Below are 19,585 nucleotides of genomic sequence, written 5' to 3' on the forward strand. Positions count from 1 at the left end.
CTGAAGCTGAGGCTCCACTTCTATGGCCACTTCATGAGAAGAGAAGACCCTGATGTTGGGAAAGATTGAGGGCACAAGGAGAAGGGGACGACAGAGGACGAGATGGTTGGACAGTGTTCTCAAAGCCACCAACATGAGTTTGACCAAACTGCGGGAGGCAGTGGAAGACAGGAGTGCCTGGTGTGCTCTGGTCCATGGGGTCCCAAAGAGTCAGACACGACTAAACAACAACAACATACACCTACTTGCTTCGAAAACTCCCACCTTAATACACAAGCGATGTGAGCAGCAGAACATGTACAAAAGTCCCAGGAACAATAATGATCCAGCCACAAAGAGGTGATAAGTGAAAGTTGTGTAATTTATTTCAATGTATCAAGCACAAACAAGTTTTCCCCTAACAGGGAACATCACAAGGAATGTAGTTAAAAATCTGGAAACATTTACATTGAAAGTTAGCCCAGACTGGCACCACCACTAAATATTTTAAGGCTGTATTTATATATTTATATATATAATATCTTTATATATATATATAGCAGTACTTACCACTTGGAACTATTTCAGGCCAGAAAAAAGGCTTAGTACTGGCTGCAAGTCTACATAAAATATTGCAAATCTTTTAAAAATGGTGTAAAAATAGGAAGACTATCAACAGATTTGGAGGATGCAGTGGCAAACCCTTACTATTCCTGACCTTTAACCTTTAAATGTACCTAAGAGCAAACAACATACACAGGGTGCCTTCTCACAATCACAGGATCAGTCCTATACAGGAAAGGAGGTCTCTCTGTGATACTCAGAAACAGTTGTCCCTTGATGTAAAGCACAAGGAAGATGAACCAACTGTTGCAAGTGATCACTTCAGAAAAGTGCTGCTCACATAACTACCCTGTATTCATCAATGGACAAAATGTCTCCCGTGTCACAAAATAAGCCCAGTGAACCCCAGAACTGTAGTGAATTTGTGACATATGAAATTACCTATATACAGAAGTGCTTCTACACCCATCTTCTTCCACCCATCATGGAATAATGGTACATTTCGGAGGCATTCCTTTATACAATGCGTGTGTGTGTGTGTGTGTGTGTGTGTGTGTGTGTGTGTGTGTATGTTTTAATCCATGTAAAAACATACATAATATATATATATTTATATAAAATCAAATCCTAAACAGGCATGTCTGACTCTCTGGGGCGAGGCCTCATTGGTTGTGTACAGGTGGCCTCATATTTCTTAGAAGGGCAGGATTTAAGAAATCATGTATATTTACAATCTTGATGGGATGGAGTTGGATGTGCTGTTTGTAGGGATTTGGCATGTGAGAGCACTGATTGACCCAAGGAGAAGCTGTGCTATCAATAACCCCAGTTGGTTCCATTTTCACATGGGTGCCTAACGTTCCCTTCCATATGTGAAATTTATCAAAAGGCATCTTGATGGATGGCAAAACGCCCTTCCCCCTACCCACAGAAGAGCTCTAAAACAAGACACTAGGAATCATTTTATAAAAACAAGTGGATGTGTAGAAGTGTTAAAGGGGGCACCAAATACTGGTTGGTAAATCTTAGTTGTCTCAGAAAATGACAAAACATAGAAAACAAAATTGCACAAATAAAGCTACATTTGGCTTTAGCATTAAGGCCCATACAGGTAAAGAGGTCCTTGTAGATGTACATGTAAAAAGGCAATGACATTAATTTGAAGAACAAAACTCTGCAGGCTCCCTGGTTAACCTTGTTCTCGCTTCCTCTTGCCTCCGACTGCGTAGGTATTAAAGTGCTTGGTGCCTCAGTGGGCTCCTTGCAATTAAGTCTCCCCATTCCTGCAGCTGGTCACTTGTTATTGCTGCCAAATGCAGTGCTTTTTATTTGAACACATAATTAATGAAGAGCTGACATGTTAGAAAGATGCACAGAAGAAACCAACAGCGATAGTCCAGGAAGAGGTTTTTCGATGAGGCCCTCCTGTAGAGCGACTTTTTGTTCAGAGCAGTGAGGTTTCTGCAAGAAAGAACAACAGCCACCGCCAATCCATTACTCAAAACCAGACACTGCATTTGCGCTCACAGATCAGACAGTGCCAAAACTCAGGATCAAGTTAAAATTCAGTGCCCGACATGCCTGGTAAACATTCTGGCCCCACATATTTCTTCTTGATAAAACTGTGAAGGGAAACTGAGGATTTGCCTCCTGCAGCCCAAAACCTTAGGCTTCAAAAAGCAAGAAAGTATTGCGGGCCCGAAATTTAGGGCTAGCATAAACATTCTGCCTAATTTAGAAAGAAATCATGGAAAGTTTTATTGTTGATTTAGATGTCAAATATTAATTGTCTTTTTGAGCTATTAAAGAGCACTGGCATCTGTGAGGAATTGCTGCACCTGCAGGTCTCCTAACGCTTGCACCAGAAAACTGATTGCAATGAAATACAAGAAGGTTTATTTACTCATTTCCTTTTTTAAAATATTTTTTGTGACTACGCTGGAGTGGGGAGAGCTTTGCAAGGACTGAACTGCTAAATCATGCTTGAGCTTCACTCAAGAGTGGAAACCCTTTGGAAGTTAAGAGAAGAAGTAATGCCTTCTTGTCAATGGGCAGCTGCAATTTAAGCCAAGATTTGAATTTGCAAAGTTCTTTTACGCAACATCGTTGGCACTGTTCCCTTTTATCTTTTTAAAAGCAGAAGAGACTTAAGATTAGTTTTCAGTTTACCCTCCCCCACCCCAACCTCAGAAGAGAAAGATCAGTCCTGAGCATCTGCATCACCAAAAGACAGAAATAAGACACTTTAAAAATGTGGATATATGCAATGTCTTCATGTTTATGATAGAAAACAGCAGGATTTGAAGGAAGCCAATCCTTGTCCAGTTTATTGGCTTTACCTTCCACATGGGTCAGGGGTCATTATTGTCATGCTTGTGTTCATGCTTGGTAGTATTCACATTTGACCCAGGCACCTGGCCCAAGGTAACCTTCCTCCTCTCTATCCCAGATTCCGTGTAATAACGAGACTGTAACTCTGTGGTGGTTATTTGAAGATCAATGTATTTTTAAAAAAGAATAGAAATGCCATACCTGTGTATCTCCTGTTGGGCTCTCTGGAGGGATAAGACAGCAGTGTGAATTTCTTTCAAAGGGTCGGTTTCTTTCCCACACTGAGCACCCGGACTTTCAAAGCCTGTGGTGAAAAGATGACAGCTGGATTTCACATGTTTTTGGAAAATGGGGAAAATGTGGGCATTTTCTCCCCCACCACATGTTCTGAAGTTTTATTTCCTCCTCCCAGGGAGAACCACCCCTAACATACATGGGGGAAAGGTAATTTGGAAGCTGTAGTTCATCAGTTTGACTTGCTTCTGGATTCATTAAGCTAATATGCTTAATATGCTAATACTGCAGATTTTACAGATCTGTTGGGGGGGGGAATCCTCTTACACATTCATGGTAGAATCCAGTTACTTCCGCTCAGGCAACAGGATTTTTCTTCACTCTACTCCCACACTGCACCCCTTAAATCTTCTCTAGAGGGTTACCAGGTGAAAGAGAAGTTCTGTTGCACAGATGGAAGTCATTCCACTCATGTAATGGCTTTGTTGGACCTTTCCCATGAAGGCAATGCCTGTATCTGCAAAAACCTAACGAAACTAGTACGTGAATGTGCTCTGAAAAAGATTCAGGAAGAATGCACATTTTGAATATTGCTGGGTAGAAATTGGATTTTACATGTCCAGTTGTTTTTAATTGCTTGTATATATGGAATTGTTTTTACACATGGAACAGTTTTAATTGTTTATTTATTTGGTGTAAAATCACTTTAACATATTTAATGGAAGGAAATTTATAAATGGAATAAAATAAAATGGAAGTCCTGTGCGAATGAAGAGAACTAAAATGAACCCAAACTTTGGCAACACAAAGCACAAGCAGAAAGTAAGGGATGCTAAAAAAGATTTTTAGGACCACATTGCTAAAAGCATAAACAACAAGAAGAAGTTTTTTAAATATATTAGTAGCAGGAAACCATCTAGGGAATCGGTGGTTCCTTGGATGAGAAGGGAGTCGAAGGCATGATGAAGGAGGATAAGGAGATTGCGGAGAATGTGAATCAATTCTTTCTGTCTGTCTTCACTGCAGAAGACATATAGCAGATCACAGTGCCTGAACTAACTTGCAAGAAGGGAGTTTGAGGAAGATAGTGGTGATGAGAAATGACGTTCTAGGCCTGGTAGACAAACAAACTAAAAACTGGTAAACTGTCAGGTCCAGATGGCACCCACCTGAGAGTTCTCAAATAATTCAAATGTTAAATTGCTGATCTTCTAATAAAAATATGTAACTTGTCCCTAAGATCTGTCTCTATATATGAGCGTTTTCCATCACTGTGCAAAAGGATTACGTTATCAAGGAATGACAATAGGACTTAACACTGGATATGGATGGAGAGAGTGCACAGTATCAGAACCCTGCAAGATACTTACTGTCATCATCTGAAAGTTCCTGTACAGACTCTGGTGTTGAACAGCTACTTTCAGTGTTCTGACTGTTGCTGGACGGTTGATCGCTGGCTTTACGCCTTCTACAATCATTTGCAGACCTCTAAATGAAGAGGAGTACAAAAATAAATAAATCCCATTATTCTTATTCCTGTTCTGACTGGCTATCATTATTTATGAGATGTACCAATTTATCTGCCTAGCAAAAATAGACTTCTGAAGTGAAAGGATGCAATTTATAGAATCCATCATCTCAAGGGTTTAATCTTAGGCTGAAATCCTCAGCCCTCTTATCCCTAAGTAATCATACTGGTTTCTGTGGAATAAAAGGAGGTTGATCTGAAATAAATTTTCTCAGGTTCAAGGCTCCTAAAGCTCCCCTCCCCATAGCACTATAGTTCAGGGGGTGAAGGTTTTAAAATCCAAACTAGAGCATTGCAAATGGTAGCTGCAACAAAATATTACAATATAACCTCATCTTCTAATAAGAGTACTCCTCTTCAAAGCGCCAGGCAGCCAGTTACCTGTATGCCTCCCCCATAATACTCCATTCCCAACCTTCCTATCTTTTCCAACAGACAATAAACATTTCATGGCTACTGAGCATGCTCACTCCACAATGAATTCTTATTTATTTTTAGCCACTTAAAATTTTGTGTGTGTGTTTCTTGATGTATTGGGTGTCAATACTGCCGTCTTGTTTCTACATTTTTGTTTCTTTTTGTTGGCACTCACCACCTGCATTTACTATTAAAAGGAACTGGGAATAAAAGTGAAAGGGCATTGCTTCCCTCATTGTTTCTTCCTCCTCTCCACAAGTCCTTGCAACTTATAACCATAAGCTTCAATGTACAGCCTAGGATATTCATATGGGTCAGAGCAGAAAGCACAGTTCTCATCTTTTTCTGCCACACAAGGTAGAGGTGTGTGTCTATCATTTCCAGTTTCACCCCAACACACAGATAAAGAACTGAGGCCTATAATTTGCCTAAGGCCAGTCAAATAGTTTATTTGGAATTTGAATCCAGGTCTCTAAAGCCCAGTCCCCTATTCAGTAACCTGCTGGATGGCTAAGGCATCTCACATCCCATTTATACATTTAGTTCAACGCCCACCAGCTCTCATTATCATTCTAAAGACACTAGTGAAATTGCAACCCCCCCCTTTAAAATTTGTGCCAAAAATTCCAGAGGACAAGCCACACAAAATGTTTGCTGATCAAAATCCAGCAAATCAGATAGTGGTTGTAGTTTTTTAAGCAAATCACTGGACCCGTGTATTCCTAAGTGGGATCTTGTTGTCCCAAATCTGGCTCGGGGTGTGCTCAGCGTAAAGTGACACTGGGATAGCAAGATGTTATTCAGTTCACTAGGATTCTGCAAATACAGTGCCCAAGCATCACTAAAAATTTGGACTTTCTTGGGGAGATGGCCAGTTACCTTGTGCCGTGCAACTTGGTTGCTGTTGCACATGTTTTTGTGAGTTGACATTCGATTGGATAAGTGCCTCTGCATGGTTTGAAGTATGCCATCCTTCTCGTACTGGGCAATGTCATTCAAAGGGTCCCAGGGCCGCAAACTTTGAAAATGAAGAAGAAATTTATAAGAAAGAAAAGCCACTGTTTACTAGTAGCAATATACACCAAATGTACAAGGACACCTTAGTGGGGGCCCCCAGCCAACTTAGCCCTCCAAGGCCTGGGGCAAATGAACCCAACTGCCTGCCCCCCTCTGCATAGCCTTTGGTGCAGATATAAGATTTATCATACAACAGAATCATAGAATTCTAGAATTCGAAGAGTCCTATAGTCCAACCCCTTGCAATGTAGGAATCACAGCTAAAGCATCCCTGGCAGATGGCCACCCAACCTCCGCTTAACCTCCAATGAAGGAGAGTTCACCAGCTTCCAAGGGAGTCCATTCTCCTGTCAAACAGCTCTTACCATCAGTAAATTCTTCCTAACATTTAGCCAGAATCTCCTTTCTTGTAAATTGAATCCACTGGTTTGGGTCCTACCCTCTAAAGGTAAAGGGACCCCTGACCATTAGGTCCAGTCATGACTGACTCTGGGGTTGCGGCGCTCATCTCGCGTTATTGGCCAAGGGAGCCGGCGTACAGCTTCCAGGTCATGTGGCCAGCATGACAAAGCCGCTTCTGGCAAACCAGAGCAGCACATGGAAACGCCGTTTACCTTCCCGCTGTAGCGGTTCCTAGTTATCTACTTGCACTTTGACGTGCTTTCGAACTGCTAGGTTGGCAGGAGCAGGGACCAAGCAACGGGAGCTCACCCCATCGCGGAGATTCGAACCACTGACCTTCTGATCGGCAAGCCCTAGGCTCTGTGGTTTAACCCACATCGCCACCCGCGTCCTACCTCTAGAGCAGCAGAAAACAAGCTTGCTCCACCAGATGTGCTCTAAGTCGACCTGTTACAATGTGTGTACCTGGACACAGACACCTTTTAGCCACCCCCTCCACACCACAGAGCACTCACTCTTCATATTTGTAGTGCCATTCGTTCGTGGCAGGATCATGCCAGAAGAGCAGAGGCTTCCACTCTGTCCCGTTGTCCTTCCGCTCCCGCGCTGCATTCCGCTGCTCCTCTTCCAACACAAACTTTTCTTGTGTTGCCTTGTTCTGGTCTCCTTTGCTGATTGCACTGGTTACGTGCTGCCAGAGCCTGAGAAACAAACAAGGAATCAAGTATAAATGTCTGTAGTAAGGCCAGGGCAGTCATGGAGTTCAGGGGCTCCAGGCATGTTTTTAATACTGCAGAGGTGGGGGGTCATAGCAGTCCATTGTTAAATTTAAATAAGATCCCAACTGTGCTATGGGGGGAGGGGATACACTGTGTGTGTGTGTGTGTGTGTGTGTGTGTGTGTGTGTGAGAGAGAGAGAGAGAGAGAGGGAGAGAGAGAGAGAGAGAGAGAGCACATGTTGCCTATATTTCTCTCTTGGAGCAATCTGCCTGCATTACCTCTCAGATTCAAACTCTGTTTGCTCTTCAAATAGCACAATGTGACGCTTCAGTCTCTGCTTTCGGACCTCACTGGTTGGATTCCAGAAAATATCTGTGCTGCCATTTTTCAGGTCATTTATATAAACCTCTCCATCCTGAAAAAATAAGAATAATTTAGTGCTGGCATAAAGTAGTCAGCAGAGGTGTTCACCACAGACTTAGCAAGATCTAAGTGAAAGGAAAGGAAGCCATCAATACTCTTCTGATACACCATTCTTTCCTTCATCATTTCCTTCTCCTCACTTTGCTATCTTCTCCATGCAGGAACGCTAGATTGTAAGCTCTTTGGGGCAATAATCTAGCTTTTGTGCTTGTTCTGCAAAGACTCATACACCTCAGAAATCATGCAATCAGTTTGTTTCGTTTACAGGTAATTCACATCTTGTATCAGCCAGTTTCTGGGGTTTACACAAAAACACTTAAAGCCAGGACCTCTGGAATCAGGTCCCCTGCAAGGTGGAGGGCTGCTTGTCCAGCTTTGGGAAAGAGGTGGGAGGCCTCCAGCAGGGTCCTAGAGTCCTCCCTCCTCCGTCCCCCATTTTTGTCATGGGAGAAAACCTCAAAAGAACCAGCCGCAAACCACCCAGAGAAGCAGGAAACACACCAGTGCAGAAAGGGGAGGCTGCAGTTGTTACCATGACATTCCTGGTCCCCTGTCTGTTAATGATCCAAACGCCACCAGCATTTCATCTTTGCCCTCTGTTAGTTTATTCTGAAAACTAACTGCTAATTCAACTCCACTGCTTTGAGGTTGAATAGGTGATGGCCTTTGGTTTCTGCAATTGCCCCCAGAGGATGAACCAGAAGGAAAATTTACACAGCTTGGTACAGGGAATTTATTTATGACATGTGTAGCAAGATATACAATAGACATGTTCCAAAGCTAATGATTCCTGATGCTAGTCTGCTATCAAAGCCAGGTCCTGGATGTGAATGTTTTCATCGTTATACCCCAAGTCATGGAGATTTGCTTCAAATGTTATTCTCTAACACCATCATCATCCGTAGTTAAATATCACCACAGCAATTAAAAAGATAAAGGAATGAGTACTCATGGGAAGGGTGTCTGAGTAAACTGGCGTGTCTTCAGTTGTCAGTGGAAGCCCCTCATGGTTAGTGCCCATCTGATCCCAACGGGGAGAACATTAATCAGTATTATTACTGCATCACAAAAGAGAAGGCTCTCCTACACATACACATGACTTCTGTAGGTCACAAAACTGTCAGCAAGGCTTCATGTGCAGGCCGCAGCAATCTGGGTAGCTAACAGAGTGCCCTCTGGAGGCTGTTTGGACTACAGCTCCCGTAATCCCTAACCTCTGCCCTTGCTGGCATCTAGAAATATGCTGCATATTGCCTCCCCCTAATTAAGAGGAAATGTGGGTAGCTGTCTTCTGAATCCACCCTACCAGCCAAGTGTCCAGCGTTGTTCCAGATGCCTTGCAGTTTGGTAGAAAGTTTTATTTACTAGCCTCGCCATCTTTGACTCATGCTCTGTTTGCTAGATTGAAATCAAGGTAAGCTATCAGAATTGGAGCCTTTCGAGGCAACCTGTACAGCAAGATTTATGTCTGAGCAAATAAAACTGTCTGTTGCATCTGTTTCACCCGAGAGCTGCTTGCTTCAAAATCAAGCTCTGTTTCAAAGTAGTTTGGAAATGCAACCCTATTCCCAGCTGGCCCTCGTCCTCTCCTGCACTCCACACAGACATTTTTTAAAACTGTCAGGAAAGAAGATTACGATTTCTTACCCAGTGTCCATCGAGACTCGCCAGCACTTCTTCTCCTGATTTAATCTTCCCCGAGATTTGATTAATGCTTGTGCTGCCACCAAAGAATGGCTTTGGGAAGAGAGAGGAAGAAAAATACAATTCAGCCCACGTGGGTGGGGGTAGGGAGCTGGAGGCCAGCCAAGAACACAGAGATCTGCCAGGATGCAAGGCTCAAGCTGATCTTGTCTGGATTTCTGGAACTGCCCGTAAAAGAGCCGTTCATAAAATTTTTGTTATGTGCCCAAATGTGGGTCAAATGGGCACGTATGTCACCTGGCTGCATGGTGGAAGTGCTCAACTGGCCTCATGGCCAAGCCATCAGGTAACATTATTTAGTGCACAGTCAGAAAAGTTCAGTTTATACACTATGCTTCCTTGCACCAATGTGGGGCAATTGCTACTTAGAGATGGGCATTTGATGACGATGTCAACAACTATTAAACTATTGAGCCTTAAAGAAACTTGGAGCACCATTAGGATGCTGTTGCCCCTTAGGACCGTCTCAGATTTTATTCACTGCTTCCCCATCCCCCCTTTACATACGTTCTGCATGATCTTTTATTTATTTAACCAATTGTTTTTATTGATTTTCCAAATTATTGCCAAATCAATTCAATTTAAAACAGTTTTCCAAAATCGGCTTCCCACTCTCCTTTTATGTCCAAGATCAACCTCTGTTGCAGCTTATGTTCTCGATTAGTCTCTAGTTAATATCCCCCAGTTTTTACCAGTATTATTATCCACCAATATTATTATCCTTTACATCCCTGCATACAGCAAAAAAATCAAGTGACCCCCCCCTCTCTATATATCCAATAACAAGTGTGGTTATTACTCTCTCTTTGCTTTAAACATTTACTTAATTTAATTATTAATAAGTGCATGATCATGGTACAGAATCTGGGATGACTTGCAAGCCTAGCCCTGTCACTTGCAATTGCAGAATATGGAAGGAAACCTGCCAAAGTGGGGAGGGAAATGTGGAACTGGCGGGCTGGAGTCAAGTTCAAAATGCAAGACAAAGGTGGTCACCTTTAATTTGAATTCCAGTTCTGCCCGATGATTGCTTTTCTCACAGTCAATGGTAACTTTCCCCCCAAGCTCCATTGTCATGGTACCATATAGAATCCCTAGAAACAGAAGAGGAAACAAAACTGTTAACAGGCTATCAGGGGCACAAGACTATATAAGTTGCTGAAACCTGTCATTCACATTGACTGAGGTCTGTGTAAAATAATCCTCTTTTTAAAAAACAAAACAAAAAATGGTTATATAACATTAACCTGAAACAGCCTCACCTTGTTGCGTTAATCAGCATACTCCATAAAAAACAGGAAAAGGGTAAAATCTGAGATGCAGAGAACAACATGGAATACCACCCATCACAATCACAGCTGACTACTGGATAGGTGGGTGGATACAGGTCAGCTGAAATTGCCTTGCCCAACCCTGGCTCGGACCAGGGCTCACCTTGCACTCAAACCAGGGTCCCATTTTAGACCCTGTTGCCTCCATACCATTGGACAAAATTGATGGGAGAAGGAGCACAGCATGGCTCTCATCCGAGTTGGACAAAGAGGCAAGGGATCATGATAATCCCCCCACCCCCGAATTATTTTGCATCTCAAGCAAGTGGTAGTAAGAGCTTGGATCCTGAGCCCCTGCAACATATTCATTTAATATGATTCTTGAGTAGAAGTCAAGGACTTTAAGGTGGAATCCACCAACACGAATAAGAAAAGCCCTCCTGGATCAGGCTGAAAGCCCTTTTGGTTCAGAAGCCCGTTCTCACAGGGGCCAACTAGATGCCTATGGGAAACCCACAAGCAGGATCTGAGCACCACAGCACTCTCCCCTCCTGCTGCTTCCAGCAACTGGTATTCACAAGCAGACTGCCTCTAACAGTGGAGGTTGAAGACAGCTCTCATGGCTAGTAGCTTTTGATAGCGTCCTCCATGAATTTGCCTAGTATGCTTTTAAATTGATCCAAGTTGCTGAACATCACCACTATTATTCCTCCTCCTGCTCCCCAGTGGGTGCCAGAGTCAGCCTGAGAGTAACAGGAGACCAAATGCAGAGTCCAGGGAGTTATTTCCAAAGCTGTGCTGACACAACTGGGCAGCAGCAGCAACAACATCTGACTCAGCAGGAGCAAGGAGGGTGCAAATAAATACCCCCACACACAAAAAAAAATCTGCGTAAACAAGCATTGGATTGGGTTCGGCAGCTTAAGTTAAACTTTGCAAGAGTTGGCTTCATCTGAAATGAATTGAAGATTAGCATTTGCAAGCAGAGCAAGTCTGAAGTTCACACAATGCCAGAGAAAAATAACTCTGCTGGTTTTCCTTCTGTGTAAAAATGCATTAGAATGGGCTGTGCAGCTAAGGATAAATGGTGCTTATCTTCATCTGATCACTGTAAGCAGATCTTTGCATAGCAGATTTATGAACTGCCATTAAAATCCCTCATCTGTATTCCCTCTCATCACCTGTGAGATGCAGCAGGTGATTACAGCTAGCTCAGTCTCTGTCTCCAGTTGGTGGGCTCCTCTGAGGTGCTGAGGACTTCTTCTTCCTCTCTCCCTGTGTCCCCACCACTCCAATATGCTCCAGAGTGTCCTCCACTCAAACCCTCTGGAGCAGATTCTGAGGGTGCACAGAGGGCTGCAGGAGAAAGGAGAGGGAAGTTCCACAGAGCAAAAAAAAAAAAGCCTGCTGTGCAAGTGGTATGGCAGCCTTGGATACACCCTGTTCATCTTTCTTAAAAAAAGTTGATCCATGATCTTGCAGTGTCCGACCTGATGTTAAGGTATTACGGTTATAAATCCCTAAGTTTGGTGATATATGTCTCTTTTTTACAAGGAGAGAAAAATAACTTCGCCTGGAAAGGGAAGGAGGCCCGCAATTCCCCCTACTTCAGAGCCCCAACAATATCCCACCTTTGCAGTGTGCGTATGGCATAGTAATGATGTACTCCTCCCCGCTGCTTAGAAAGGTAAGTTTTGCTTGTCCATCCAGCAATGCCGAAAGTGAATTACCTGCAGATAAAAGAGTGCAGATGTATATGACTGCCCCTCTTACAAATACACAGCAGGACAAAGAGAAGCCAAAATGATTCAGTGATTCATCTCTTAAGAACTTCCTTGATAGTAAGTATTTACAGAAAACAGAAATGCTTGCGCTGTCAAAACCTCCACCTTAGCGCAATGTTGAATACCACCTTCTAGTTCACATAATTAAAACCCCCAGACCCAGGCTATCTGCAGTTAGGAAAGTGATGGGGAAATGTTTTGAAAAGTGTGGGATGAACAAATGCTTAATGGAAATACGTGTAAATAGCCCACAAGCAAATCAGGATGAATGCTCATTGTTTATAACCATCCTGTAAACAAATTAGAATTAATGCTCAATATAGACAAGACATACTTCAACCTCTGTGTAAACTTTGTGCAAGCAAAGCAGGATGAATGCTGAATAAACTGGTTGTCTAGAGGAGCCCAAAGTTGGTATGAGAAAAGTGACTATGGGGTAAACTCTTTTCTACTATAAATAGCTGTTTGACTCTGATGTCTTACCATAAAACTTAGATTTGGCTAGAATGCTGCCATTTATACAGAAACCATCCTTCCTGTTACTGACATGAAAGGCTGAAACAGGAGGATGATGAGAAACCTGTAATGGAAGGGAAGACAAAATTACATATGTATTGTAATTACAATACACACAATATGTACATATTGGGTTCAGTTTAGATGGTGCTACATAGACCAAAATGTTCAGTTTTAATCTGGTGCATGTAATTGCTCAGATTTACCTGTTCGGCTATGTAAAATGTGTGACTGTTTGTCTGTGGATGAAACCAACAGCAACGAAAGGTCTCTCCCAAAATGGGATTGTATGGCTTTTTTATTCCCTGGAAGAGAGGAATCAAACAGAATACATTATTATAGAACACTGTCCCAATCTGTGGGTTAGAATTTAATGTTCATATACATATACATATTTGTTTTCAAACATAAACGATACAACAATAGGTTTTATATTAGCTGAAATTAACTGCCTCTAAGATCAGTGGGATATGACTTTGTCATGACAAACTTTTTATGCTGATATCAGTGAGACCCAAGTCCAACTAACTTTGTCTGGATCCAATCCTGTGTAATAGGTTTCTGAGTGAACAGTTGATGCAGATGGAGATAAGAATTCACATCACAACATCTACTCAAGCTCCACTTGAACTGGCTGGTTTTTCTTGCAAATCTCCACCTAGGGCTAGTGCACATTTGGGCTTTTTTCACTGCACTGACTGTGCCAGAGAGGAAGAATTATAGGCAGGAGGATAGAAAGCTTTCGAGGCTGCATGCCAAACCATCATAGCTGCCAATTTTTCCCTTTTCTTGCGAGGAAACCTATTCAGCATAATGGAATTTCCCTTAAAAAAAGGGAGAACTTGGCAGCTATGCAAACCATTGCTATGTCTGCCCAAATTATCAATAGAGTAATTCCTGCATGGAGTTAGTTGGAGTCCCTTCCAACTCTACAATTCTATGAAATAGTTGAGTACCCATTCCCTGTGTCGATATTGGGAAATGTTTGCAATAATTAAGCCTTGTGCTATCAACTCCCTGCAATTCCAGGGGGTTTCCCTTCCCTTGGGGAAACACCTCACGCTGCTAGAGTACCTTGCTTTGCTCAATCAAGATAACATGACACTTGGCAGGCAAGTCCTCTATCTTCTTTTGTTTCCTCTGCAATTACACTGGGGGCGGCTCAAATATATTTCATTACTGGTAAATTATACCAGTGATGATACCATCGCTGGACAATGACCAAGTTTGAGAACTATGTGCCAATTTTTGAGACTTCAGTGAAGTCAAATTAAGCTCAGCTCTTAATCAGTTTTGAAATTTTCTTAATTCCTTTTGTTTTGGATTAAAAAGAGAGAGAGTGAAAGAGAAAGTCATAATTTCTAAAGCCCATCTAATTACAAAACCAACCACAACCATGGAACTATCAGCTGGGCTACCAAACTGTTTAGAGATGGAAACATTCAGCTGGCAACAAGAAAAACAGGAATATTTCCCAAAATACAGCACTTGAAACAAAATGAAGTGTCTTAGCATGAGAACTAGGAGCAATAGCTACTGGATTGGAAAGCGGTTCTCCAACTTCATAGACAATTGCTATTTACTTCCAGGAGAAATTACTAAGAAATAAAGAACTGAGAGCTGGAATTTCTATGTGAGCAACACAGAAAAAGTAGTTTTAAGTTGAGACAAAATCTGCAGATGGAACAGGAAGCAGAAATACCTCATGCTTCCTCCCTCCCCGACCTCACAAAGCACCATTATGCAATACAGTACCTCAAGAACCACCTCTCTTCATATGAATCTACCTGACCCTGAGATCATCTTCTGAAGCTCTCCCTGTGTGCCTCCTCCACAAGAAGTCTGGAGAGTGGCAACACAAGAACAGGCCTTCTCTACAATGGCTCCCCGTTTGTGGAGTGCTCCCCAGGGAGGTTTGTCTGGCGCCTCCATTGTACACCTTTAGGCACCAGATGAAAATGGTATTGTTCAACCAGGCCTTGGGCTGATTAACCTCTTATACCCCTTTTAAATGTGTTTGTGGGAAGGGGTGGGGTATCGGTTTGTGTGTGTGTGTGTTTTGTTCTTGTTCTTATCATTATTTTGTGCTTTCAATTGAATTTTTATGTTGTGAACTGCCAAGATCTGTGGAAGAAGGGTGGTATACAAATTTAATTAATTAATACAATGTCCCGGTGCTCAAAGCCTGAGCCTGTGAGTTCTCTTAAGTAAGCTGGATGGTTTTGGTGGGAGAAACTGGAGGTTCCTTACTTTTTTCCATTTATTTATTTTTAAAAAAATCTCTATCTCCAGAAGGATTGTAAGAGAAGTCCCCTATATTTAAAGAGTGATATCCAACAATAGTTATACCCAGGGTAACTTAAGTTCATTGATTTCAATATTTGTACCCTGACTATTACTAATGTTGGATATCACCCAATAACTATTTAACCAACATTAGTCATTCTGTTTATCCTTGACCACAAAATATTCTTGAAAAATTGCAGGCTTGCAATGCTAGCTTTTAGCTGGGAGAATAATGCATCTAGTTTATCCTGAACCCAAGAGGGTTCTATAGCATCCTTGGAGTATGAGTTAAGCATAATCTTACCTTTGGCTTCTTATAAAAGCCCGATAGGTACCATCTCAAGACTTGCTTGATTCGACAATATGGGTCTTCTTCAAGAGCAGCTCTATAGGAGAAGAGTAATTAGCTGATCTGCTTGCCCTAGGTGGTTTTACAGACACATGAAATCACATCAGATACAAAAAGAACCAACAGCACCACAATGTGGAAACCCTTTCAAGTCTCCCTTGTTAACTTAACTTGTACTTATACTATCAAAGCTTAAATTGAATGGAACTGCCTGAATACTTCATCTAAGAGTCTTCACCTGATCTTAATCTTACCCTGGTTGGGTAGCTTAGCTCATGGCTACAGTATAATTTTACATGATTATGGGTATTTAGTTATTGCATGTATATGCCAACCTTTTCCCCAAGGCACCCAAAGAGGTTTAAATTTTTTAAATACTAGAACAAATCAATGACATAAAATGTAAAAGTAAAATATGAGTAGTGTTTTACATGAGCTACTCCATTAAAAATGCAGGGCTATGGAGAAATCTACAGTCATATAAGCCACTTGAGAGAACCAGACAGCCTATAGCACCACAGTCCTAATGCTGTAGCTACTTATGGAGAAAATTAAGTCTCAGATCTCCTCCATTTATCTGAATAAAAATTGTGGAGACAGCGAGACTTACACAAGGGTCAATGACATTTAATTGTAGATTCTGAAATGTTTTACCCATCTGACTCTTAAAATCAATACCAAAAGCTAGCTGGAAATCTGAAAAGAGCATTTAAGTTTATCCCACCCCTTGCAAACCAGCTCATGCAGACTGCACATTAAAATATCCTAATTTTAGATCCTGCCTCACTTTATAGGAGGGGGGGAGGTTTCCTACTGCACAAGATCCTATCTATGTTTACTGAAAAGTAAGATCCACTGTATTTAGTGGAAAGTATTCCCAGAAAGTGCACAGAGGAGAGCAGTCCTAGTCTGCCAAACCTAAAGGCCTGCATAATATCCCCCTAATTATACCTCCAAAAGCATCTAGGGTTTTTTTTTACTGTACATGTTATTGCTGCTTAAAAAATGCTCCAGGATTCTTCTTCCCTATATGTTTGCTCTGCTTTTTCCACAAAACTTAACCTATCAATAGGTTGGGTATGCAGTTATTGCCAATTACACATTGGCAAGGCTGAGTGCGGCAGAAATCGTATCAGTACACCTCTCATTTTTATTCTTCTTTGCTTTCCTCACAGCTCCCATAAACTGTTGATGTCTAAAGGTCACTGAAATGGATTCCTGTCCTGATTTACGGCACCAGCCGATTAACTCTGAGAGCCTCACGTATTATCAGGGAGCCCTTTCTAGCATACAAACATCCCAGCTGCAGCCAGACTAATACTCCTGGCACATGGGTGCACATCTGCGCACTGCATCATCAAAAAGCCAGCAGGCGCTGCTTACTGGGAAAGTAGGTCGGCGTGGTAGTAATAATCGGAAAGCTTGTTGAGGAAGGAGCGTGGCTCCAAGATGAAGGTGGGCAGAACGACACGGGACAAGTCCATGCCAGGCCTCAGCTGCTTCAGGATGATCCACATCAAGCTCTTGTTTTCATCGGTCACTGTTTCTGTTTGAGAGCATTCGCCTGTCTAAAGAGAAGAGGGCAGGGAAAAACCCTTCAGCTTGCTGATGCTCCATTTGGTTGTTTCAATATTTATAATCTCCACTTTCATAAAGTATATATCAAGGCAGCTTACAGCTTATGAAATATAATTTTAAAAAATGATCTATAAACGTCCATAAAACAATTAAAAATATCAGTAGATACTGGTTGGTTAGAAAGAGAAATTCATATTGTGAAGACATGTCTAAACAGTAGATCAAGTCAGGAAGTTCCTGTTTGCGCCATGTGTCTACTTCGTATTTAGTTGCACTTGTTTACACATTAAACACAAAGCCAGACCATAGCTCAGGATGAATGGGCAAACATGCTGGCTGCCAGAGAGGACATGCTCCTCCTCCTCTGGACATTCTGTTGCTACTAGCCAGACTAGGAGCTGTGAAGCACAGGATGAACTTTGGTTACAGCTCATGGTTTGTTTGAAGAGAGCTAAACCACAAGCCTAGGTCTGGAGGCAGTGGCGAGCAGTGCTGCTTGGCTGCCGGGGCGGTACATACGCAGTCCGCCCTGGCGCGTGCGTCATGACACGGCCTGACACATGCGTCATGACGTCCGTCCGCGGTGGCGCGTGAGGGTGGTTGCAGCAGCCGGCGCACTCTGCGAGGGTGGCAGCAGCAGGCGAGCTCTGCGAGGGCGGTGGCAGCCAGCGCGCGAGGGCAGAGGGCGGCTGCAGCGAGGGCGGCGGCACGCTCGGCCAGAGGAGGCGATGGGCGGGCCAGGGGCCGGCAGCACTGCCCTGCACGCTGCCCCCACCAGACTGGAGCCAGGGGCGCCCCGCCTCCCTGCCCCTCCCTTGCTACGTGCCTGTCTGGAGGACAGCTTAAGCCAAATCATGACTCAGCGTCGCTGCGGAAGAACAACTGGATAAGAAGCCAAGAAGCCACAACCTCATCTCTAAGGGAGCTTGCATGTTCATGCTAAGTCATGGTTTGACATAGTGCCATGTGTGAACCAGGTCATCGTTGTGTGCAATTCAACACGGCTAAGCAAATCCAGAGAGAATTAATGCAGATTCAAACCCCTTTAACAGGCTGGTTTATGCACCTCCTGGAGCAACCTCAGCGTTTTCCTCTCAACAACATGGCAGAAATAATGTTTTATTGACATTGGGGCCCAACATCTAAACTTTTAATGGCAAAGAAAACTGTAAGAAGCTTATCTAGCACTTGGATGTTGCTTTTAAGCTGCTTTTAACTAATGCTGTAAGGTGGTTGTGGGAAAGGCACTTGCTAACCAAGCTCCACCTCAACATTCTCCATAATTCTCCCTGTAAAAAAATATGGAATAGTTTGGGTCTGTAAGAGAAGCAGGCTGTGCAAAGGAAGAACTCACCAATCAAGCTTCTGGGGAATCAGATCACTTCACAGACAGTTGGCTTTTGCCATTAACAAGGTGGCTTGAGGTGAATCAGGAACTCCTTAAGCTCCGAAGTCATTGCATGGCCTTGGATATTCTAAAAAGTTAACTGCACAACCTCCCCACCCTGCTTTATTTTCTGAGAAACAAAACCCAAGGTGACTGAGACTACAGATACAAGGTGAAACTTGTGGCTGCTGCATTTCCCTAGCTTGGGCATCTTTTATGCTCCAATATTGCCCTGCAGAGCATTGTTCCCTAGAGCAAACCCATAATGGGAACTTATCGCCATGCCCCTTGCCGCAGAGCGGAGTTTGATAAAAAGAAAGCCTGTGAGCGAGGAGCAATGAACCTTTTCCCTCTCTATCGATTTCTATTAGTTACAATCTGTCTTGCGCCCCAGACAAACAACATCCCTAAGCTTGATCCACCTTAGATAATGGAAACTGTTAGACGAAAAGCTATTGCAGTGGTACTATAAGCTATGATGTGTATTGATCTGTCAGTGCTTTCATCAGATGTATTTGCCAACTTTGCGAGGCATATATCTTAGCTTCACACATATATATCACAACGGATTGAAAAGCAAGTCTTTCCAACAACAGGAATCAAGAACAAAATTACATTCTTAACTGTTTATAGAGGGGTACCCTATGTTAATACAGTATTGATGCTTTTGAATTATGGTGCTTGAGGAGACTCTTGAGAGTCCCAATGGACTGCAAGAAGATCAAACCTATCCATTCTGAAGGAAATTAGCCCTGAGTGCTCACTGGAAGGACAGATCCTGAAGCTGAGGCTCCAATACCTCATGAGAAGAGAAGACTCCCTGGAAAAGACCCTGATGTTGGGAAAGATGGAGGGCACAAGGAGAAGGGGATGACAGAGGATGAGATGGTTGGACAGTGTTCTCAAAGCTACCAACATGAGTCTGACCAAACTGCGGGAGGCAGTGGAAGACAGGAGTGCCTGGCGTGCTCTGGTCCATGGGGTCACGAAGAGTCGGACACGACTAAACGACTAAACAACAAACCCTGTGCTAGTGTGCCTCCAGACTTTTAGAATTTTGCAGGTGGAATTCAATTGCATACCAGAACTTTAGGT

At 42.8% G+C, this 19,585-nt stretch overlaps 1 protein-coding gene across 2 annotated transcripts in view; it reads right to left on the bottom strand.

The window, feature by feature from the left end:
* Positions 1 to 343: 343 nt before the first annotated feature.
* Positions 344 to 19,585, bottom strand: part of OSBPL5 (oxysterol binding protein like 5) — a 128,472-nt gene continuing 109,230 nt past the window's right edge. For both annotated transcript variants that reach the window (XM_035120813.3, XM_035120805.3), the window contains exons 10-22: positions 16,909 to 17,093; positions 15,481 to 15,562; positions 13,097 to 13,195; positions 12,858 to 12,954; positions 12,222 to 12,320; positions 10,316 to 10,413; positions 9,263 to 9,352; positions 7,471 to 7,607; positions 6,988 to 7,173; positions 5,933 to 6,071; positions 4,479 to 4,596; positions 3,076 to 3,178; positions 344 to 2,004 (exon numbers count right to left, since the gene is read on the bottom strand). In XM_035120813.3, the coding sequence (XP_034976704.2) occupies positions 1,869 to 2,004; positions 3,076 to 3,178; positions 4,479 to 4,596; positions 5,933 to 6,071; positions 6,988 to 7,173; positions 7,471 to 7,607; positions 9,263 to 9,352; positions 10,316 to 10,413; positions 12,222 to 12,320; positions 12,858 to 12,954; positions 13,097 to 13,195; positions 15,481 to 15,562; positions 16,909 to 17,093 (1,569 nt within the window). In that variant the 3' untranslated portion in view covers positions 344 to 1,868. The remainder of the gene's footprint in view (positions 2,005 to 3,075; positions 3,179 to 4,478; positions 4,597 to 5,932; positions 6,072 to 6,987; positions 7,174 to 7,470; positions 7,608 to 9,262; positions 9,353 to 10,315; positions 10,414 to 12,221; positions 12,321 to 12,857; positions 12,955 to 13,096; positions 13,196 to 15,480; positions 15,563 to 16,908; positions 17,094 to 19,585) is intronic.

Source organism: Zootoca vivipara, chromosome 1, assembly GCF_965207765.1.
Source record: "Zootoca vivipara chromosome 1, rZooViv2.hap1.1, whole genome shotgun sequence".
Taxonomy (NCBI): Eukaryota; Metazoa; Chordata; class Lepidosauria; order Squamata; family Lacertidae; genus Zootoca; species Zootoca vivipara.